General features: G+C 48.1%; 4 protein-coding genes across 5 annotated transcripts in view; 2 read left to right on the forward strand and 2 right to left on the reverse strand.

Annotated features, from left to right (window-relative positions):
• Nucleotides 1-23,702, forward strand: part of LOC306842343 (transmembrane protein 100-like) — a 234,037-nt gene that overhangs the window by 73,992 nt on the left and 136,343 nt on the right. The gene's annotated exons all lie outside the window — the stretch shown is intronic.
• Nucleotides 751-2,261, reverse strand: LOC306817183 (uncharacterized protein). Its single transcript, XM_079333857.1, has 4 exons — nt 2,149-2,261; nt 1,997-2,058; nt 1,255-1,586; nt 751-1,191 (listed from the first exon to the last, which is right to left on the reverse strand). The coding sequence occupies exons 1-4, from the start codon at nt 2,244-2,246 to the stop codon at nt 772-774; spliced, it is 912 nt and encodes a 303-aa protein (XP_079189983.1). The 5' UTR covers nt 2,247-2,261; the 3' UTR covers nt 751-771.
• Nucleotides 8,791-10,261, reverse strand: LOC306817287 (D(5)-like dopamine receptor). The gene has a single exon (XM_079334039.1). The coding sequence runs from the start codon at nt 10,210-10,212 to the stop codon at nt 8,815-8,817; it is 1,398 nt and encodes a 465-aa protein (XP_079190165.1). The 5' UTR covers nt 10,213-10,261; the 3' UTR covers nt 8,791-8,814.
• LOC306842335 (uncharacterized protein) overlaps nt 12,338-23,702 on the forward strand; it is a 131,972-nt gene continuing 120,607 nt past the window's right edge. The window contains exons 1-9 of one of the 2 annotated variants that reach the window (XM_079372522.1): nt 12,338-12,633; nt 18,976-20,141; nt 20,231-20,398; nt 20,502-20,654; nt 20,732-20,796; nt 21,012-21,185; nt 22,734-22,824; nt 23,118-23,202; nt 23,534-23,637. In XM_079372522.1, coding sequence (XP_079228648.1) covers nt 19,019-20,141; nt 20,231-20,398; nt 20,502-20,654; nt 20,732-20,796; nt 21,012-21,185; nt 22,734-22,824; nt 23,118-23,202; nt 23,534-23,621 — 1,947 coding nt within the window. In that variant the 5' untranslated portion in view covers nt 12,338-12,633; nt 18,976-19,018 and the 3' untranslated portion in view covers nt 23,622-23,637. Of the gene's footprint in view, nt 12,634-18,975; nt 20,142-20,230; nt 20,399-20,501; nt 20,655-20,731; nt 20,797-21,011; nt 21,186-22,733; nt 22,825-23,117; nt 23,203-23,533; nt 23,652-23,702 lie in introns of those variants that run through there. The other variant, XM_079372521.1, reaches the window with a different exon arrangement.

The following is a 23,702-nucleotide window of genomic DNA, read 5'->3' on the forward strand; positions in this document are numbered from 1 at the left end:
GCCTGCGGCTTAGTGATGTCTGATAGCTTCATTTGACACGAGGACTGCCGATGGTCACCAAGTTGAACACTCATGATTAATGTCATCGCCTGAAACTGAGATGCATCCAGAAGAGGCACTTCAAAACCCCGTGTGAAAAGAACACGCAATCAGAGCGCTGAGTGAAATTACAGGGACGAGTGTTAAAGAGCTGCTCTTCACTGGACCGGCACAGAATCGGTCTTCAAACTGATGTCGCTTCCTGTCAGAACAGAGATTTGTCCAGTTTCATTTAACAAGATTTGTTGGATTTATTCACTTTGAGATTACGTCAGTTTAAGTTACTGAAGGTAGGGGGGGGGGGGGGGGGGGGCGTTGCCATTTTATCGTGGTGACGTAGCAGGCTAACCCTTGAAGGTTATGCTACTGTGAGGTTAAATGTCGAGCAGGTATTCTACTGGACTGCAATCAGGTTATTGACCACTTCCAGGTAGTTCACTCACAATCTCTGCACTTCCTGTTAGCCTACAGCTAGCATTAGCCCACTTCCTAAACCGTAAAGTTTGTTTTACACTGGACACTTCCCATTGAAGACATCTGCTTAATATGGTACATGTTGAAGTGGATACAGAACACGCGTGACAGAAATCAATTTTCATGCTTTTATTGTTTGTAGACACTAAACAGTTAAAGAGTCACCCTGCAAAAGAAAATGAGCAAACATTAGAGGGTAACAACTGCCGAGAAAAAAATATATATACACGTCACAAACTACATCGGCAGGTTACCTCATTAGTACTTTGTTCCTCCTGTGACATCAGACACCGGAGCAGAGTTCTGAGGAGTCTCAACATACGGTTCAAACTCTGGGTCATACTTCATTTTGGTGTGTTCGTGTCTGGCGTGCAGGTAGCCGTTTCTGGACTGGATGATGTAAGATGGTTGTGGCAAAGCAGACCTCTCCCGGGTCACGCTCTGCGTCGCACCGTCCCCAGAGCTAAAGACATTGAGGACAGGGAACCCTCCTGCAGGCAACATAGGCCAGGAGTCTTCACTAGACTGGCTTCCATAAGGAGCAGGGCCTGCAACCCTGGAAGGGACTGATGCTTGATTGACAGGAGCAGCAGCATAATGTTGTGGTGCAGAACCAACGCCAAGACCTGATCCAGCAGAGTAACGTTGAGGTACAGAACCAACTCCACCAACCTGGGAAGGAACCGATGCTTGATTGACAGGAGCAGCGACATCATACCATTGTGATGCAGAACCAACTCCAGGACCTGATGCTTGATTGACAGGAGCAGCAGCAGCATAACCAAATCCAGGAGCAAGTGGCTGCATGTTTGAGGCTGACTGAGCGGGATCAGAGAAGCTGTACGGCACCATGTTACCAGCAGAGTTTGAAGGGGTCAGCAGGAAGCTTTGAGCAACAGGACTGGAGGGGGACTGGTTTCCAGTTGGATCACTGGCCTGTGGGGGGGCCACACCAGGCTTCTGGACCGCAGACTGGGTGCTCCCCAGCACGAGTGGAGGAAGAGCAAGATCAGACAGAGCGCGAGGAGAAGCCCCTCCACGGTAGCCAGAAGACAAGTACGGGTATTTGTAGTCTGGAGCAGATGATGGAAGTGGGGAAAAAAGCCAGCAAACCGTTAACAAAGAGGACTTCAATAGACATGCTGAACATAAGTAAAGTTTGAGCATCTTAAAACACATCATAAGGTGTGAGGACAGATTAAATCTGATCCATGTATAGTTAACAGAAAGATAATCCCTTAAGCCACAGCAGCCAAAATGGCTGCAGGACAAAACTAACTTCAAGTAGAGCTTTGAGTTAGTCACAGTGAAAAAGTTTAATCTTAACTTTAAGTGGAGACTAAACCAGGGAGAAACACTTCTGTCAGGGAGGAACTTTAAAGCAAACTAATATTTTTACTGCTGCAGTGCAGAAACTCTGACGAGGGGAGCAAACAGTCATTTCCCTGCAGTTCAGACTGAACGCCTGATAAAACAAACTCACCTTGTTTAGTCATCGGTAAACAAGTAGCAAGGCTGAATAACAGCAGACATGTCCAAGAACCCCTGAGAGAGAACCAAGAGAAGTCAACGTTACACCTTGCTGAAGGTGAAAGCGAGCAGAATTGTTACCGTGAGTGAAACCGTCGATCCCACCTCAGAACGAGTGCGTGCAGCATGTTGATAATCAGTCGCTTCCCCTCTCGCAGCCTGCTGGAGTCTTGGAGACTGAAGCTTGGTGATGTGAGCTGCATGTTTCTCCTCTGCTCTTATACTGCTGCTCCACTCAGCTCTGATTCTGCTCATGACCAACACCTGGACAAACAATCAGCCTGCTGACGACACACACCTGAGCGCTTCTCCTCCTTCATGCTGTCAGAGAGACGAGTCAAATCTTAAACACTCCTACCAAGCTTTCTGTCACATTTAAAAACTATTAAACAGATCTCAGGAAGAGTGTCCATTCTGCAGTTAATATCCAACACTTCTCCACACGTTCATGAAGAAACCGTCAAGCTTTCCACAGAACAGAGGATGCATGTTAGCTTCTGAATTCTTTCATACAAATTATACAGATTAAATGTAAATGTCTTTTTTCAACAGTTTAATCTTTATCTTTATTTTATTTGTATAGCATCAGTTCATCTCAGGTAAAAGACTTAATATATTAAAGAGCCCAGCTTCATCCGTCATAGAAGAACAAACTTCCCTTTAACAGGCAGAAATCTTCAGCAGACCCGTTTACATTTAAAGGACCGCAAACAAAGTGATCTGTGGTGATCCTTAATGCTCGACGACTCCGTGTCCAAAGAACGGCGGCTTTGAGAACATGCATGCATATATCAAACATCACCTCAGTCATCAAAGCCAAAAAGAAAAACAAGACTTGTCCCTGAAATAAAAAATCAGCCACAGCTTAAAGTTCTTCATGGGTTAAAGTTGAACCCGACGTGACGACAGACATCACGCTCTCTGTTTCCCTTTAGAGCGTGATCAGATCAAGCTGAAACCTCCAGTGTTTAAACTGATGCTGAAGCTGATGCTTCATCCTGCAGTTCCTGGAGTGTCCACTAGAGGCTGGCTGCAGCAGCACAGGAAGTCACATACACACCCATTCAAAAATAGGTGTGATTAGATGGGTGGATGGATGGATGGATAGATAGATATCCACACACACTGTACGGGGGGGTGAATGTTTTGATGACTCATCAGTTTTGATTGGATGAGGTATAGGTGTTATGAATGGACGAATGGAAAAGTCGATAATTTTGCACGCTAGCACAAGCTAACCGCAGGTGTTTGTCAACTTCCTGTCCAACAGAAAGTAGAACTCTACGTCCACGGGTAAAAGACAACACAAGGTTAACCCTGGTTTGGGAACGAGTTTCGCCTCACTATGATGACCTGTTTGTATCCACTCCTAACTCCCCTGCTGTACTCTCATTGGCTGGAGGAAACACACCAGCTCCGCCCACAAACGTCCCGAGTCAACCAGAATAAATCAGAAGAGTAAAATCCAGTCAGAGGACAGAGTCTCTGCAGACACTGTCACACATGTACGGAGGCCCAGAAGGGACAAAGAGCAGCTTCACTTTAGGAGAAGACTTTTATTTTGAAGGGACAAGCTGCTTTTACTTTTGAAATATCTCTGACATTTTAGTCTCATAACCCGAGCATGATAATGTCTGTATGTTGAGCTGCTTTTATCACCAGCCTCTTCCTGCAGCTCTGAACCATCACTCCAGTGTCTGCTTCATCTGTAATCAGAGTCAGAACACACACACACACACACACACACACACACACACACACACACACACACACACACACACACACACACACACACACACACACACACACACACACACACACACACACACACACACACACACACACAAACTCTACATTGAAAAACAGCTCAGGGCTCGCTGTGTTTTCGCTGACCGTCTCTCGCCTCGCTCTGTTTGAAGCTTCTGTTCATCTCATGGACGCTCAGCTGCAGCGAGTTCATAGGTCAGAGAGGGAATCAGACAGGAACACACACACACTGTGCTCACAAGACACACACACACACACACACACACTGTGCTCACAAGACACACACACACACACACACACTCCACTTTCATGTGCAGGAGAAGAAGGCTGGGATTGTTGAAGCCTCATTTCACTCGCTCTCTGAAGTCACTTCAGCTCCGAGCAGCATCTTCACACTGAACAGACGCATCGGTCCATCACAGAGACAAAGACACAGAGACACATATTACACACTGAGGATGAAAGATGAAGCACTCTCTCTCTCAGGCCAATCTGCATGTCTGCACTTCACACAAATCAGCTGCTTGGCCTGATGAACACAAGCCTGTCTGATTACATTGATGGGACATCCTTCATGGTGAGTCAGAGGTAGACTCTGCTGAAGGTGACAGGATGGAGGAATCTAGTTTGGTTCACGCTGGCGCCCAGTAGGAGATAAGATGAGATGATCCATTAATGCTTATCCTAAAACACACACAGTTCTTTTAGCTCCTCCCCCTCTTAGTCAAGTTGCCTCTGTTTCCAATCAGAGAGCGGAGATGTTAGACGCTAAAGAACCACGTCGAATGACAAGGGCTGGATCCCAAGTCCCTTATTTGCACCGAGTGTCCTCCGAGTTGTCTCCTCCACTTGCGTCTAAGCCCCGCCCACCAGAGATGCACGGAGGAAACGAAGCCGAGGAGAGAGGACCGAGGAAATCAGCTTTAAGACACCTGAGACGTCGTTTCCTCGACAGCGTCACATGACGCGACATCAGCTGATCACGTTCAGCTGTCAATCAGCCCAACAGCTGTTTATGTCCACACAAACACACACACACACACACACACACACACACACAAACACACACACACACAAACACACACACACACACACACACTGTATTATTTCTAATCAAACACACACACACACACACACACACACACACACACACACACACAAACACACACACACACACACTGTATTATTTCTAATCAAACACACACTGTATTATTTCTAATCAAACACACACACAAACACACACACACACACACACACACATACACACACACAAACACACACACACACACACTGTATTATTTCTAATCAAACACACACACACACACACACACACTGTATTATTTCTAATCAAACACACACACACTGTATTATTTCTAATCAATCACACACACACACACACACACACACAAACACACTGTATTATTTCTAATCACACACACACACTGTATTATTTCTAATCAAACACACACACACACACTGTATTATTTCTAATCAAACACACACACACTGTATTATTTCTAATCAATCACACACACACACACACACACACACAAACACACTGTATTATTTCTAATCAAACACACACACTGTATTATTTCTAATCAAACACAGTTACAGTGTCTCTTGATAACAAACACCTGAAGAACAACCTGCAGTCTGTTTCAAACCAAAAGGACAGTTTCTACTGACTCAAAGATTTCATTTTGAATTGTCTATAATTATTGATTATTATTAATCAGTTTGGACTGAACCTAGCCTGTATTTAGACAACCAACTCTGTATTTTATAAACACAGATATTTATGTGTCAGGATACTGAAAATGATTGATTAGAATCTAAATGATGAAACTTTGTGAAGATCAATAAGTGAGAATATAAAACGGACTCCTCTTCATCAAACTGTCATCCTCATCATCATCAGACATTCAAACAGTGTGAGGGATCAGACCTTCATCATCATCATCATCAGACATTCAAACAGTGTGAGGGATCAGACCTTCATCATCATCATCAGACATTCAAACAGTGTGAGGGATCAGACCTTCATCATCATCATCATCATCAGACATTCAAACAGTGTGAGGGATCAGACCTTCATCATCATCATCAGACATTCAAACAGTGTGAGGGATCAGACCTTCATCATCATCATCAGACATTCAAACAGTGTGAGGGATGATGAAGATGAAGGATGTATTGATAGAAGTTGTAGAGCTTCATATTTGGTTGTTAATCTTCATGTCAGACTCTTTTTAATGGCAGCTCATCACAGAGCGACTCTTTACAAACTCACTGATGTTCATCATCTGTTTAAATGTCCCACGCTCCGTTTAGCCTCTTTTTAATCTCCCTCTTTTCTCCCCTATTAAACTCTGTTTCACTGAAGTCTGATCCTGTGCAGCGTCCAATCACTGAGTGATATACGAGAAGGGGGCGTGTCTGTCAGTGAAAAGACTTCCGTGAAGTCAGCTCTCGTGTCTCCTCGGTCATCGCTCCTCGGATCAGCCTCCTCTCTCCTCCATCCTCTCTCCTCCGTTCGCTATAAGAGCTTTGATCCTCAACATGGCGGCTTTGGAACTACTTCCTGTTCGGCCGAGGACCGAGGACCGAGGAGACTGCAAATAAGGGACTTGGGATGCACCCACGGTCCTAAAACATCTACAGCCTGTTGTTAGCTAACTGTTAGCATGTGGAGAACGCGTATTCAACTGTTACCATGACAACTACAGTTGTTAGCTAACGTTATAGAGACTCATTCACTACAAGCTTGTTGAGATAAGTTTGTACAGTTTAAACTTATGACGCTGACTTTAAGAGGGATTTATTAATTTATTGGCATCAAACCTGAGACAGGACTCGGGTCAGACGACTTCCTGCAGCCGCTAAAGCTGCTAAACATGAGACGCTGCTAACGATACAGGCCAACATTACGTCCCAGTCTGTTTTGGATAATATCAGCAGGGATGTTCACTCTGCTTCTTGCTCGCTCACTCTCTCTCTCTCTTTGTCTCTTCCTCTCAGCCGTCCTCTCAAACAGAGACAGTTTGTATCTGAAGGCTGCTGTGTGAACGAGCGCCGTGAAGACGACCTCGACCCGCTGACAGAGTGACATGAAAACAGGCGAGCGTGGCGCTCGGTGGACACCAGAGAGAGAGAGACGCCATCCTCCCTGTTGGAGGTTATTGTTCTGTTACATCCACTGAGACTGAAGGCTTGTTGATCTCTTGGCCAGGTCAAAGAGATCCTGATCTCAATGGGTTCATTACCTGGTTAAAACAGAGTAAAGTGAGGCGGTGGATTGAGCTCACAGTCCTCCTGAGGAACAAAACAATGAGTGACAGACAGAGAAGGTTCTTTTCATTAAAATCATCTTTGCTTTCACTTTGGGTTCTAATTGTTCATTTAGGGAAGAATGAAGCAACTGGTCAGAAAATCTCCTGAGAATTCTTGTTCTCTGAATGCTGATGCAGTTAATTAAGGAGAGAGAGAGAGCTCATAAATCACAAAGGATTCTGGGTGTAAGGTCTGACGGTCTGCTGCTAACTTCCAGGAAACTGGAGGGAGATTAAACAGTTCATCAAACTGAAATGAAGTTACACAAACGTGACGTGAGAGTGCTAAAACTCGCGTTGGGATCGAACAGCAACAAAACTTCATTCATCCACCAGAGATTCAATTCAGACGTCTTTTTGCATGACTTTCGCCCCTCGCCATCCTTTCTCTGAGCCCGGCAGGAAGCTGAACGTTAATGAGCTCCGACCTTTCCATCTGGATGCAGTCAGAACCACAGCGGCCCACCTGTTTCCACCTGCCACATAGTGAAACAACAGCCCAGTCCTTTAACCAGCCTTTAAAGTATCATGTGTATACTCTTAAAAATCCTTCATTTCCCTGACCGTGTGACCTCAGACTCACACGTCTTCACAGAGACAAAACTGTAGAAATGAAGGGAAGACTATAAACATGAAAGACGACAGGTTGGACTGTTGCCAAAAGAATGACAACAGTTGTGTTTTTCTCAGGCTGACAGAAGCTTCATATGTTCCCATGTTGGGAGGTTCAGAGTGACATCAGCACATGACGTTTCTTACACCGAAAAGAAAAGAACACTGGGCCCGATGTGGAGCCTTGAGGAACTCCATAAACGATAGGAGCAGATTTTATGGATTCACAATGCAGGCTGGATGAAAATATAAAAAAGATTCAGTCAGACTATCTTCGGCCTGGAAAAGCTTTTCTGTCGCGCCTCAGCTCTCACAGCTGCAGCCACACCGAAGCACTCCAGTATACAGTGTTTTCAGAAAGATGCAATGGGCCGCTTCATCACAATTCAGTCTGAACGACGTCTCATCTCTTGTTGAGCTCATTTACCCAAAATAATCCTGCAATTAGCTGAAGTGGTAATTAAACACTGTAGCTAATGGTTTGATTGGTTTTAATTAGTCCTGCTCTTCATATCGTCCTCCTTTATCATATCAAAGGTCCGACTCCGACATCTAACAAATCTGGTTCATAAAGTCTCTCAGTGGTTGCATCAGTCAAACAATAGCCTCTCACTGCCTGTTGATCAGTTCATTCATTACATGAATAATTAATGAGCAGAAAGAAAACAACATTTTACAGATTTTTTATCAAACACAGATGAGCAAAATAGTTTTTCCAGCATTTGTGTTACTATCTAGTCAATAATAAAACCATTAAGTTCAACATAGCTGCTGTGTAAATAAACATTGAAACAGTTTTTAACACCAGTGGAGCTCTGAGGGATTTATGTATGTGTGTATCCACGGAGAGAACAAACAGTTTAAACATTTTGCAAATCCCAATAAAAGTTTAGTAAGAACTCAAGACAGTTTAAAGTTCTTTCAAAACTTTTGAGAAGCTTTAGATTGAACTGAAGAACCTTCAGAGAACATTTTGTAAGGTCATTTGAAACGTTTGCAAGATCGAGATCAAAACAAACAAAATACACCCTGAACATTTAAAAATCCCATGAAAGGGTTCTCACAGGTCCTGGATCTGACCCGGGATAACATAACAGTCTGTTGGTCCGGACGAGTTGAAGGGCATCATGTCCAGAGAAATCTCAGCCTCGCACTCATACTGCAGCATGGCGGGCAGCAGGAGGTTGCTGTGGTTTCTGGAATCTTCTGAAATGACAGAAACTTTGTCAAAGTCCTGCTCCAGGTCTCCTCCGCTGCGCTGCTGCTGCTGCAGAGAAGAAGGGATGAGTCTCTGTGAGCCAGCATGGCCCTGCACGACGCAGGCCTCCTTCTGCATGGTGGTGTCATGGTGATAAGACACCAGCTCGTTGCTGAAGTCGACGGCCTCCACCGCGGAGCTGGAGCAGTACTTGTTGCAGCCCAGGATGGTGGAGAATGCCTTCCTGAAGTCCGCGTTGAAGGCGTAGATGACCGGGTTCAGGGACGAGTTCGCCCAGCCGAACCACACGAAGATGCTGAAGGTGGTGTCGCTGACGCACGGCGGCTCTCCCACTTTCTCCAGCTCACAGAAAGGCACGACACAGTTCAGGACGAAGAAAGGCAGCCAGCAGAACACGAAGACGCCCATGATGATGGACAGAGTTTTTAAAACTTTAGTTTCTCTCTTGAAAGACGTTTTCAGGGAGCTTTCGTCATGTGTTGACGCGCGGTGGTGGCGGTTTTGCGCACGGTGCCCTGCCGCCCTCTCCAAAGACGAGATGCGTCTGATTTGAGTTTGTGCGATGCGGAAAATGCGCGTGTACGTGCCCACCATGATCACCACCGGGATGTAGAAGCTGATGAGGGACGAGGAGATGGCGTAAGTCCGGTTCAGGCTCGCGTTGCAGTCCTCCGGGTTCTCCGCTGTTGACTTGTCCGAGTCCGCGCGGTGCCAGTTGAGCTGCACGGGGATAAATGAGATGAGGATGGAGAGAGTCCACGCGACCCCGATCATCAGGAAGGCGAACCTGCGCGTCATCTTGCGCTCGTACTTGAAGGGGCTGGAGATGGCCCAGTAGCGGTCCATGCTGATGATGCACAGGTTGAGGATGGAGGCGGTGGAGCACATGATGTCGAAGGCCACCCATGTGTCACAGAAGCGGCCGAACAACCAGAACCCTGCGACCTCGGACACCGCCCTCCAGGGCATCACGAGCACGGCCACGAACAGGTCCGATACCGCCAGAGAGATGACGAACGAGTTGGTGACTTTGGAGCGCAGATGGCGGAACTTAATGACCGCGGCGCACACCAGAGTGTTCCCCAGCAGGGTGGAGACGATCAGGACGCACAGGACGCAGCCGGTCAGCGCGCGGAGGCTGAGACCCCCACCCGGTCCGTTGCTGTCCGCTCCGACTGTGACCACCTGCTGCTGCGCCTGCTGCTCCTGGTTTTGGCTGTTGTTCGGAAATCTCTCCATAGATAGAAATCCAGCGGCGCGCTCGGTGCCACATCTGTCTCAACTTCCCCTCATGAGACTGTCACTCCACTCCTCTGCCTGCAGCGCGAGGCAGATCCAAACCCTCTGCTTCCTTACCAACATGCAGGCAGGAAGAAACACTCGGAGCAGTTTGTACGCTGCTGAGCGCGCAGTGACTGACCCTCAGCTCCAACATCTACCCTCTCCATCCTCTAACATATTCAGCGTTTCATGAAGAGCGCTTCAACATATGGACATCAACCTGGGCTGATTATTCACCGGAGACATCCACGAATATGGACAATAAAAAGATAAGTGTTTGAGTCCAGCTTATTTTGGTTTATTGAATCAATAAATGAATGCAGGCAGTGACGTGGACTCTTGTTGCTCATCATCATCAATGATGCAGCTATTTCTAGCAGAACTTTGTGCTAGAATTCGGAGGACATGGAGACAAATACATGTCAGGACCGAAGAGCATATGATGTCCACAAACACGTGCAGTGTTGCACAGAAGGCTGAATGATGACTGTGTTGCCCAGCTTGTGTTAGTATTCGTGGTGATTCTAGAGTCTATCAGGGTCTGAGGCAAACATCACCTGGGGAGGGGGGGGGGGGGCTCCAACCAGCGTCCATCATGTCTTCCAGTGTCCCCACACCTCCTCTTCCTCTTTGTTCCTGTTTTCTCTCTATAGAGAGAGAGACGGCTGCCTTAGGGAGATTTACTGCTGCCAATGAAACACTTTGCACATTGGTTTAAGCATGTTGGCCCTCAGGGGCCCCCTACTGGTGTGGGGCCTTGCCTGTAGACAAGCAGCACCTCTGTGGATGAGATGTTGGTTTTGGTTGTATTTGACCTCTTGAAGTGTTTTTCCAGCTGTGAGTGAATGATTGAATGTGGACTATGGAGCATGGAGTTATCCAGATATCAGCTGTATAATAACAGTGTGTTCATGCATGTGTTGTTTACTTCTGACATCCAGCTTCAGATATCAATAAAAGACCTTTTCTGCTCTCAATGAGATTTCAGACATTCTGAGTGTGAGCTTTACAGAGTTCTGTCCTGGGAGTCTGAAGAGTGAAGAACAGTAAAGTCTGCCCTCTGGTGGACACATGCTCACAGGACAGCTGCAGCAGAACCTGTTCAGTTCAAAGTGGGAGCACAAAGTTTCACATCAAAATAGACAAGAAAAATGGTGTCATTATGATTGTGAGTTTTCAATTTTCTTCAGCAGTCATTTCCATTATGAGCTGCCGAGTAACACGCAGGACAAAGATCCTTTAGGGTCGGATCGGTACGCTTGGTGCCACGACAGAAGGGTCGCAAAAAAGTTCTTTTGGTACCATTCCCAACTTTTAACAGTGGAAAAGTAACTCCATGTGAAGTGAAGCGGACAGCTTGGTGGAAACAGGACCTGCTTGATCTGAAACTCCACACTGAGGAACACTCGTAGAGGACTGATTGGTGAGTAATGACTGCAGGACTCTAAAGAGGCAGGACAGTTTGCTGTCTTTAAGGCCAGCCTGATACCGAGGGACGATGTGTGCACACTTCCAGGCCAAATGAATATAAGTTGAAGAAATAGAGCTGGAGCACAGTACAGCTGCAGCTGTGGCTCAGTGGTGGAGTCGGTCATGTGAATGAAGTCAGAAGGCTTGAACAGTGCTGTGCGAGTTCAAGCTACCATTTAATGTCATATGAAGGTCTGAAGAGCAGAGGAAAGGTCAAAGGTGACATGTTCAGCTTTTAAAGACTGTAGGTACATACTGTTAATTAACATGAGTTCTCTGTGGGACTCGAACTGTGAACCTGCTGCTGTAAATAAACGAGTCGATGTTCAAGTGCTCTCACTTTTTATTTACAACCAACACGTTGAACACAATGTGTTTATGGAGGAACAGTTTGGTGAAGAAAGGGTTATGTTTACACTGGTAGATGACGTCATTGTCAGCTGTGCAACGCGCAAGCGCTGTCCGCGTGCATGCACGTGTGTGTGTGTGTGTGTGTGTGTGTGTGTGTGTGTGGATGATTCAGCAGCTCGTGCAGCAGCAGTCGGACACAGCAGCTCGTCCTCTGCACATGTGCAAAGACAGATTGGACGCTAAAATAAGCCTTTGTGTTTATGGTTAGGGTTTGATTTAATATGTACAGCTACCAGTGAGCCCGTGCAGCTTGTTTATCTGAAGGGGAGACCCCGTAGTGTTCGACAGGCCGGAGAGCAGCAGCAGGACTCGGCTCCGCTCCGTCGTCCTGATCCCGGCTCCAGGTGGACTTTAGAGACCTGAAACAGGACTGTTTGTTCCTCAGACTGTCTCTGTGTGGATTTCATGGACATATCTCCCGTGTGACTCCTCAGCTGCTTCATTCTATCAAACACACATTTCCGCATTTTGACGTCTGATGCTCCGTCGAGCCGGCAGGTGAGTTTCAGCTCATTTCCTCTCTATAAAAGCTCCAGGTGACATTTATAATATATAATATGTCATATTACGATGATTGTAATATACACACGGAGTGCTACATACATGATCCCTGATCACAGGAGACACTAACGGCTGTTTGATGCATCATCGGAATAGACCTTTATGTTATTATCCTGTGCAAACATCTCTCTCTCTCTCTCTCTCTCTCTCTCTCTCTCTCTCTATATATATATATATATATATATATATATATATATATATATATATGAGAAGCATTGGACTCAGGTGTTACACAGAGATGACTGGTGCATGGTGCGTTCACGGTCACTTGGTTGAGCTGGGTGATATGATGACCTCATATCAGGATCACAGTTCATTAAACTGAATTATGATCAATGATCTGTGCTAATCTACGCTGAGCTGTTAAAGGATATCTCATGAACTCTTCTGTCATTATTTATTGAATATTTCAGATAAATAACTTTCATGTCTTGGTAACAGTTTCCCCTCAGTGTTTACATTTGACTTCTTCTTGAAATACAAACTGTCCAAACGGTGGACATTGCTTCCATGTCTCTGATTGGACGTGTCATCATGTGACTCCGCCCTGAAAATAATCAACATGGTCGGTTGGAGTTTCTGGATGTTTCCCAGCTCTATGTATTCATGTTTTGAAGTTGCATTAATTGAGAGCCATTTTGTCCCTTGAGGTGCACCGTAGATAAACTCTACTGATCTCACAGTGATGGTAAAGAACGACCCGTCTGTCTCATTTCAAATATAATACATGTTAAATGTCATTTTAGTTCATTATTATTTTTTATTTATCGTATAAAAAACTAATAATTGCCCAGTATGAAAAAAATCATCTGGAGAAGCTGAAGAAAGTCTCAGTGAGCGACCCGTCGCCATGGAAACAACAAACCCAACATGTTGATGTAGTTTGTTCTTCAGAAAGCTTCAAGCTCCTGCCAACAGCAGAACTCTACGATGCGTTCACTGACTGTCGTTGAGACAGAGAAGCTCAGTGTTTGAGGAATGCTAACAATGCTAACGACTGTTTCAGTGTACGCTCTTTAACCACAGTAATCCCTCTTTACATTCCAGTGTTATAATCCCACTCTGGCGTCTTTCCAGAGATTACACTCGATTCTGTCCAATAAGAAACCAGCCAATGAAAGACCCTGATTCTCTTTGGTGACCTTTGACTGTTTTTATTTGACCTTAAACTTTTTTTAACCACAAAATACAAGAAGGACATTTTGTATATCTATATAATCAGCACGTATTTATTTATATTTATATATGTATAAAGGGTCTTTGTTGTCGTCTCTGAAATGACGAGGACATCCACCGTTAGCAGGAAGGACTCAGCCCGCCTGTGGTTGCCATGGTTGCGTGGTCTTCCTGCTTTTTGGCGTTCTAACCGCGTGCACTGCTGCTGTATGACCCTGGGTAATGGAAGGATCAGTGAGTGATGCTAGCGCCCTCCAGGGGAGGGGCTGCTGTGTTGTGTCTTTTACACCTTCAGGCTCCTTTAAACTATCGGTTCCTCCTGTTGTTGGTTCCTTTGGTTCTCTGAAGCTCCTGACGGAACATGCGGGCTCTGTGACTGATCCTTGTGTTAGTCTGGTGGAGGTCCAGTTCAGAGCATCATTCTGAGACAAAGAAGATTAACGATAAAAAAAAAGAGAAGGAGCTCCACAAACACGGGCCTCTCTGCAGGAGCTGATGCCCAGCTGAAGGCAGCTCACAGCACGGACCGTGGTGATGTGTGGAGGATGAAACATGGTACAAAGGAGAGCTGAGGCTCCAGCTCATCAACAATGAATTCCTGCAGGTTGTTGTTGAGAACACAATCTGTAATGGATGAATAATGTGTGCAGCACTTATCTAGTGCCGCATCCTCCCGGCTCTTTTCTCTGAAAAACAAAAAGATGCAGGACGTTCTCCTGCAGCTGAATACTTAAAGGCCCTTCTCTCCCGGACCGGGCCCTGGACCGGGCCCCGTGTTTTTACCCAGCATGGGCGGACGAGCAGGAAGGTTCAGTGTGTCTGCAGAAACAGAACAGTCCCAGTTTAAAGCCCAATCATCAGTTAGCTTGCCGGCTAATGATGGCAGGCTTCCTCTCTGCTGACTCTGGTTACTGACCTTTGTCCATCATTGGACGTCTTCCTGCTGATTCACACGTCTCTCTCTCTCTCTCTCTCTCTCTTTCTTTATCCTCTCACTGAGCTGGAGGTTTGTGAGGAATTTAAATGATTTGCCCTCGAGGATAAAGAAAGCTTCAGTATGTCGTACATGTTTACATTTCAGCCACACAAAGAGGCTGCATGCCTGAAAATGATTTAGTGAAACGACGGAGCCGAACAAATAAAAGGTACACGAACAAACCACACGCACCGATGCAGGACACTGACTCTAGTGGACACTGGAGGAACTGCAGCTGTAAAGTTGGACATTTTAACATAGAGCTCTATGGAGACTGACTCTAGTCTGGTCTCCCTGCTCGTCGGCTCGTCTGGGGGATAATCGATGTTTCCTCTCTCGGGTTCTTGGTGGCAGGAAATGTTGTCTGAATCTCCTGATCTGTGTGTGTCAGGGCGGGGACGGTCTGAAGTGTTTCCTCTCTCTGATCTAATCGTCCCGGACGATGATGCTGGTGCTCACCACTCTGCGGTGAGAGGTTTCCTGAAACACGTCTCTGCTCGAGCACTTCCTGTGACGTCATCGTCTCAGGTTGCTATCTGCTAACCCTCAGCCCCACTGGCTGCTTTGTTTAGGCTTTTGTACAGCGGAGCTCAGAGCTGTAGTTCAAATCAATGATGGAGGCGTGTCATCGTCCCGTCACCTGCTGTGTCTTCTCCCTGTGTGACGCTCAGGACTAAGTGTAGTGGAGGGACTGGGAGCAGCAGGCGGGGGTGTGCGTGCTGGTTGGGAGGTTTGGTGCAGAGCAGCAGAGAGAGAGAAAGAGCTGCTTTGTGGCAGATTAATGATGGAGGGGGGGTGGTTGGGGGGGGGGGGGGGGGTGAGGGTGAGGGGGTCCACAGCTCAATACACAACAGGGATGTTGTCTGTGCCAAGTTGCTATGAAACCAGAGGGGCAAAGAGAGGGGGAGGGTACCGGCACTAACGGGCTCTGAGTGACCCGGGGCAACGAGAGAGAGAGAGAGAGAGGGAGAGAGGGAGAGAGAGGGAGAGAGAGAGAGCGTGTACACACCTCTTTACCTCCTGCAGGATGACCTGAATAAATGAGGAGAGACACCTTTACTTCAGTGGTCTGTAGGAACACGCGTGTGCGTGTACACACTACATATGGCCAGCCTGCTGCACCCCAGTGAGGTGGAGAAGCATGTGATCCTCCCTCAGCCAATCAGAAGAGATCACTCTACCTCACTGATCCTGCTGTTGAGGTTTGAACCAAACATGGTAACTTCATCAGTTTATTTTCCTCCTTCCTTCAATGTTTTGAAAACTGTTTTCAGAGAACTGAAGTTCAGTCGATATGAAGGGTTAACCCTTTACCTTCCACACTGCTTTATATAGACATTAACAGTCTGAGGTGGATATGAAGGGTTAACCCTTTACCTTCCACACTGCTTTACATAGACATTAACAGTCTGAGGTGGATATGAAGGGTTAACCCTTTACCTTCCACACTGCTTTACATAGACATTAACAGTCTGAGGTGGATATGAAGGGTTAACCCTTTACCTTCCACACTGCTTTACATAGACATTAACAGTCTGAGGTGGATATGAAGGGTTAACCCTTTACCTTCCACACTGCTTTACATAGACATTAACAGTCTGAGGTGGATATGAAGGGTTAACCCTTTACCTTCCACACTGCTTTACATAGACATTAACAGTCTGAGGTGGATATGAAGGGTTAACCCTTTACCTTCCACACTGCTTTACATAGACATTAACAGTCTGAGGTGGATATGAAGGGTTAACCCTTTACCTTCCACACTGCTTTACATAGAAAGACATCTGCTTTCTATTTATTGTTCCCTTCACTTTTTATTTTCAGCCTCCTTGAGCCAATTTGGAAGTTTCAAAGCAAACAGGCGAGGAAGCAAACGTCCCCGCCCGCCGTCCTCGACATGGGGGACGATTAATGGTGTCCAGTTTTCTGCAGACAGCGAGGGTCGGTGCTGACCATCTGCTCCGTCTCTGCTCTGGCAGCTTTGAGCCTTTTCTCAGTCCGAAGGTGTGAATGACATCTGAGCTCAGAGAGACGGGTGCTGGATTTGAACCTGACCGCAGCCTCTGTACGCAGACGTTTACCCACTAAGGTTTGATTCATAAAAGCCTTTATCTGAAGCAGAGGACTTGAATGTAAAAGACGGTCAGATGCATGTGGTGACCTCTCTCTCAGCTCAGAGAGCGGAGAAGTGGAGCACGCAGACAGCGGGGACACGCTGTGAGACCATGTGGGGATTATAACAGGCTGAAGGAAGTGAGGAGGATGGAGGTCAGTAATCAGACCGTCCTGTGAAGAGACGCATTCAGCAGCAGTCCAGCTTTAGGATGGATGAGGCCGCCTCACGCCTGGTTGGACAGTCTAAAGCCAGCTGACTCTCTGAGCTGTGCCGCTCTGCTTCCTGGCTGCTCGGCCGTGAATCCATCAGTGAAAGTGAGCAGGCTGCAGTGGGAGCTGCTCATGGACTCCTTTATTGATAAGGATCAGTCGATAATACGGGGGCCAAGGTCAGGACACGTAAGCAACAACCAGGAGCTCTGGACTGCAGCCCGCTGCAGACGCTCGCCCTGCTTCATGACCATCCCTCGTCTGATTATGGGCTGGCTCGGCCCGAGGCCCGGGGGCCGGGGGCCGGGGGCCCGGAGGCTGGAGCTGAGCAGACCCACAGAGAGCACAGAGTGCAGTGACACACACGGGGCCTTAGAGGAGCCTGCAGCTTGTTGTGATGAGTTTCCTTCAGAGGAGGATCTGATGTCCTCAGCTTGTGTCTTTGTTCCTGTTGTGGGTCTGAAGCCCTGCAGGATGTGCAGATCACAAGTTTTTCATCCACCACACTCTTCTCTCCTCTGTTGGAGATAAGCACATCAGCTGTTTCCTCTCGGCCCTCCCAGGGAGGCTTGTGATGAGGGCTACGGTGGCCCTGGGCGGACAAGTGACAGGAGGGGCTTCTGTCTAACAGCATGAGCAGCACAACGTGCTGGAGCTGCGGGCGGAGAGCCCAGCTGGGATCATCACGCTTTATTTCACTCTTTAAAGGTTGTTGTGCGGCGCGGGTGGCCTAGTGGTTCGGTCGACAGAGACGGTGGCCTGGGTTCAACCTGTCGCAGGTGTTTACTTCAGTGAACAAGGTGAACTGACGCTCGCACTTTATCACCGATCCTCGTTAGCTTTTCACTCTGACAACACATTCTACACAATCATATTACATCCCATAATATGTGTCATATCAAGAAGAACATGAACAATCAGAAAGGGTCTCTCACACACACACACACACACACACACACACACACACACACACACACACACACACACACACACGCCTAGAAACAATCAGCTGATTCTGCATTACAAAACAACAAGATAGTGATCACACACACGTTATGTAAATAGACACACCCGTCACATCCTGCAAGTGTGGTACCTGCTGCAGCCACACACACACACACACACACACACACACACACACACACACACACACACACACACACACACACACACATACACACACACACACACACACACACACACACACACACACACACACACTCGGGGTTCTGCTTCAGGCAGCTTATGACACACACAGCATGAATGCCTCGTCTTGTTGGGCATTAAACCAGGAAACTCCCCCACACACACACACACACACACACACACACACACACACACACACACACACACCTGGGGCGTGTGAAAACAAGGCGAGCTTGTTCCAGGTCTGCAGGGTGTGATCCTGTTGGATCATTCAAAGCAGGTTTGGAAATTAAAAGCCCGTCAACATTACTTTAACGGTGACTTTTATTGTGGAGAAGTTGTTGGAAACAGGAAGTGAGTTAGCGTAGCTTTAGCCAACCGGATGTCGGGAGTAACAACATTTCCAGCTTTGATCTTTGGACCACATGTCAGAGCCACGTGCTGCTTCTACCAATCATTAAACTGCAGACGGCAGGTAACATGTTAGCTTTAGCATGAGGGCGGCGCTCTTTGATCAACACGTCAGCACGGCGTGTGAACGTGTCACAATGAGCTCAAAGCTGCCATGACTGCGTGACTCTTCCTGACGCCTCGTCAGACTTTAAAGGACATTAAAGACCTTCTTATCTTCTTTCTTCTTTCTCCTTCCTCTCCAGATCCTCCTGCTGACTGTCTCCATGGTGAAGTGGGCGGGGTCTGATGTCAGCCCCTCCTCTTGACAACCCTCCCACCATGCCCACCATGGTTTCTCGGCTGCCCAAGTTCGGCTCGCGGCCTAAATTAGACGCATCGTCTAACGGCGCTCAGATAGGACCGCCTCCAACCGCCAGCAGCTTCAGCAGCACCCGCCTCACCAACGGGTTCTACCACCACCCCGGCCCGGCGGGGGTCAACAGCAGCTTCACTGCTGCCCCAGCTTCTTTAAAGCAGAACGGATTCCTCAGGGTGCCGACTTCCTTTTCCATGAAATGGAGGAAAGAGAGAGAGGACGGCGGCGAGCGGGAAACGAGGCAAGGAAAGGGCGGGACTAACGGGCAGAACCAGTCTGTTAATAACCTTCATCAGTATGATTCCCAAAGGCAGCAAGCGTCCCCGGCGCCATCTCAGACTGACACTAAAAAGCCAACCACCATCACTGCTGGAAAGGGGCGTGGTCTTGGCCATCCTGTGACATCATCACCCCCAGGCCAGTCTAGAATCCGGACTCTTCCTGCCTCTAAAAATGGATCTCTTGGTTCCAAACTTAGCGGGGCGTCCTTCGGCCCCAAACAGACCCTGAACGCTTCGCGGAGACATCCTCCCATGTTTACACGTCCTGCTGCTCCCAGGCCAGCTTCTGGTCCCGCGTCTAGATCCGGCTCCCCCCTGCAAAAGAAGACGCCCGCCAACCGCTCCCACTCCAGCGACAGCCTTGGCTCAACTAAGCCAATCCAACCAATCACAGAGAAGGATCGTCTACGATCACGTAGCCTCAACCAGGTCAGACAGCAGCCCTCCCCTAACCTCACGCCGTCCTCCACCTCCTCCTCCTCCCTCTCCATCAGCTCTGCAAAATCCCCCGTGACACCTGAGGGCGGAGCCAGAGGAAGCAGGGTCAAAAAAAGTTCTGTAGCAAAGACCGGGGTCAGAGTCCCCTCCCTCATGCCACCCTCTAACTTAAAGAAACCCCTCCTCCAACTCCACGCCTCCAAGCCCAGTGGCATCAGTTACAAGCTGTCACGCCCGTCACTCATAAAGCAGTCCCGCCCCCTCAGGGTGACCACGACCAATGAACTGGAACTGACCCAGAGCCACACCCCTTCCACTGCTGAAAGCAGCCCAGGTACGAACAGGTGAAACCGTGAGGAAGCAAACATTGATGATGTCATAGCGTTTGTTTAATGATAAATGTTGAACTCCGCCTCCCAACAGAAACGAGCCCGGAGGCTCCGGAGACTGAGGGGCGCTCTGCAGAGCCTGTGTACCAGCAAGAGGCGTCGATTCTGGGGGAGACGCTGGAGGACATGTCCCTGTCGTCCAGCTCGTCTCTGGACAGAAACGACACCAGCCAGGAGTACATGGACGACTTCGACAATCTGGGTAAGAACAGACGCACACCTGTAAACCTACGGAGGCTGTCAAGGGTCAAAACTGTGAATCCACATGACCGTGTCTGCAAAAGCGTCTTTCCTTGTGTTTATAGGAAACGGAGGCGTCGGCATCCTGCTCCTGTCCTCCAAAAATGATGAAGAAGACTCCGGTCTCGACCAATCATCGGCTGTTAATGGTGTCTCCAAGGCAACTGGACTGTGCTTCCTGGACGACGGCGTGGACTGGACGGGGATGAGCCCGGGTGGTGAGTTTGGATCATGATGAATGTACACTTTAATAAACAGGGGACACTTTTCAACGTATGATGTGTTCGATGTCCAGGTGAGCGTGGGGAACATCGACTCTCCCATCGGAGACGGACCAGTCAGTCTGACTACCATGAACAGGTCAGAGGTCACCTTCTACACATGAACTAAACAGTGTTTTACAGTTGTGCCAGTCGATGGAAACACACTGTGAAGTCCTGGAGTTGTGTTGATGTCGTCTCTGGAAAGAATGATGCAACAGCTTATTTAGTAGTCGTAACTTAAAGGACCAATCAGTGAGCTGCGTAGAGCGGGAACATGAAACTTTCTGAATAACCGTCTCTGTCCTCCTGTAGGGCGGGTCGTCTCTGGATCTGTCCCCCTCGGACAGCTGTGGCTCCGGAGGTACCTACATGTGGGACGAGGAGGGTTTGGAGCCACTGGGGGGCGCCATCACCAGCGCCTCCATCAACACCAACAGCAGCACCACCCATCACATCGGGAGCTTCGACTCAGACCTGAACAGCATCGTAAGTGGTGAAGCTGAACTAGTGTCTAAAAATCAGCATCAACATATCTGTCAAACAAATCACTGACGCATGACTCTCAGCTTTGACTTTAAGATCAGGTCATGTGACTGATCCTCGAGCAGGCAGATACAGTCAGAGCGGCGGTGGGTTTAACCAGAGCACCTGAAGGCAACACTGGAGCCGTGCACACACACTGACGTCCTCCTGACCTGCAGCTTCACACAAACAGACCTTTCAAAGAAGCTGTCTATGTTTAAATGATGAGCTCCAGCTCCTCCTCCTCAGGTTTCAGTCTCACACTGTTAGTTCTTCATTTAGCTCTCTGGCTCCCTCCTGTGTCCGCTTTCTGTATTACAACAGCTTCTGCTCTCAAACCAAAGCAGTGACAGGAGGAAGCCTCCCTGAGGGGCCCCATCTGACACGTGTGTGTGTGTGTGTGTGTGTGTGTGTGTGTGTGTGTGTGTGTGTGTGTGTGTGTGTGTGTGTGTGTGTGTGTGTGTGTGTGTGTGTGTGTGTGTGTGTGTGTGTGTGTGTGTGTGTGTGTGTGTGTGTGTGTGTGTGTGTGTGTGTGTGTGTGTGTGTGTGTGTGTGTGTGTGTGTGTGTGTGTGTGTGTGTGTGTGTGTGTCTTTGTTTTCTCTTTTTTTTTTAAAGGAAAAAAACCAGATTTGTTTGGTGCAGAGAAGCTCAGTGAAGTGAGAAAGCTGTTTTCTAAGTGTGTGTGTGCGTGTGTGTGTTTCTCAGTGAAGTGAGAAAGCTGTTTTCTAAGTGTGTGTGTGTGAGAAACATTGATCGGTGCAGAGGCTGGAGCAAAGAGGAGGACAGATGGGAGGACAGATAAGGAGAAGAAGATTGGGGGGAAGATGGGATCAGAGCGAGGGTGAGAAAGGAGACATGATTTACAGTAAATGAATCAGCAGTGTGCGACCTCACACGACTGTGGACACACTCGAGATGTGACGTGAAAGGAGGAGCAGGAGGAGGAGGTCTCTGTGAGGGAGGTGCTGACAACAACAAGACGTGTGCGTGTTTCTTCAGCTTTATACACAAGTTGATTTCCTCTAAATTCTCACCAAGCTGCGCCCTGAACAATGTCTGGCCAGGCTCTTGACAGGGGAACAGGCTGTCCTCTGATTGGCTGCACACCGATCACGCCTCCCCAGCAGGCTGCGTTGGTGGAGAAGTTTGGGAAAGTTCCTTCAGCAGCTTCATAACAAACATACATGGAATTACAGGGCCGATACAGAGAGAGAACAGAAGGTGACGGGGACAGATCTGTAGAGCTAGATCATATAGATAAACACAAGTGTTCAATCGAGGAAGTACCTGAGCGTGTGACCTTCACACGACGGGCCAGGCGTGTTTGAGTTCTTGTTTGTGTGCAGGTTGACAAACACTGAGCTGCGTCCGTGTGTCACCTTGGAGACGATGGACGAATCTGTTCCCTGTTTCAGTCTTCTCCGACCTTCATGCCAAAACGCTTCCCGATGTTCGATTTGTCTTTTGAACGTTTAGTTAGAGACAAACGTGTGTCTGTGCGTCTCCTTCAGGACATCTTGAATAACCTGGAGACATGTGACCTGGACGATGACGACCTCATGCTGGATGACGACGCCCCAGAGGACGCCTCTCTGCACAGCGGTACGTCTCTGTGTTTGTTTGAGGTTAGCTAACAGAGCTAACACTCAGAGGCTCCTCCCCCCTCCCGTCCTCTCACTTCCTGTTTCACCAGCGAGTCAGTGTCAGCGTTTGTCTGGTTAGTTTCTGCAGTTTGTGACGTCCTTCAGTCATAATCTTGTGACCACACTCGGCGTCCATGAGTGGGCGGGGCCTGACGTGCACATTGCTGAAACAATGCTGCTGAGGAGCCATTGAGCAAGGCATGTCCACTGCTCCGCGTTGCGTCTCTATAACAGAGTTTCCTGTCCCTGCAGATGGAGACGGGGTTTCCCTCATGGCTCAGTGGAGGAGGAGACAGCTCTGCTGGGGAACTCAGGACGTCCACAATGACAATGAAAGGTGAGTCACGTCCCCGCCGTGTGAGCTGAGGCTGCTCGTTCATGTCCCCGCTGTGAGCTGAGGCTAACCTAACCCTAACCTGAGGAAGCAGCAGGGAGGCAGAACGCTGCAGGGCTGCCAGAGCTTTCAGCAGCTCACGCAGGATGAACTTTCTGGATTCGATATGGAGACACTTTAGCTTGATTTACAGACTCTGATGTACGATGACCTGAAGCGTTGCCCACGTTCACCTTGGACATCGTGGACGTGGATCAGCTGAATGATTCTGTGATGATGTAGCTCGTAGTGTCGGGACACACAGACGTGATCATGGTGTTCTGCTTCCCTTCAGTGACTTCCACTGCTACAAGCTGACGGAGGATCCTGGGAACAAGAGGACGGACGGAGACCTGATCCTGGACCTCTGTCCTGCCAGGTGAGTTTTATCAGTGAGCAGTGAAACCTGAGCTCAGTGAACTTTAGTAACCCTCGTCTGTGTCCTTCATCCCACCAGGTCCCCC

Source organism: Symphodus melops, assembly GCF_947650265.1.
Source record: "Symphodus melops genome assembly, chromosome: 21".
Taxonomy (NCBI): Eukaryota; Metazoa; Chordata; class Actinopteri; order Labriformes; family Labridae; genus Symphodus; species Symphodus melops.

Bases quoted from the DNA above. Each gene is read 5' to 3' on its own strand.
- LOC306817183 (XM_079333857.1), bottom strand. From the start codon at position 2,246: ATGCAGCTCACATCACCAAGCTTCAGTCTCCAAGACTCCAGCAGGCTG. The intron at 2,059-2,148 runs GTGGGATCGACG...GTTCTCTCTCAG, and splicing joins CTGCACGCACTCGTTCTGAG to GGGTTCTTGGACATGTCTGC. The intron at 1,587-1,996 runs GTGAGTTTGTTT...CATCTGCTCCAG, and splicing joins TTTACCGATGACTAAACAAG to ACTACAAATACCCGTACTTG.
- LOC306817287 (XM_079334039.1), bottom strand. From the start codon at position 10,212: ATGGAGAGATTTCCGAACAACAGCCAAAACCAGGAGCAGCAGGCGCAG.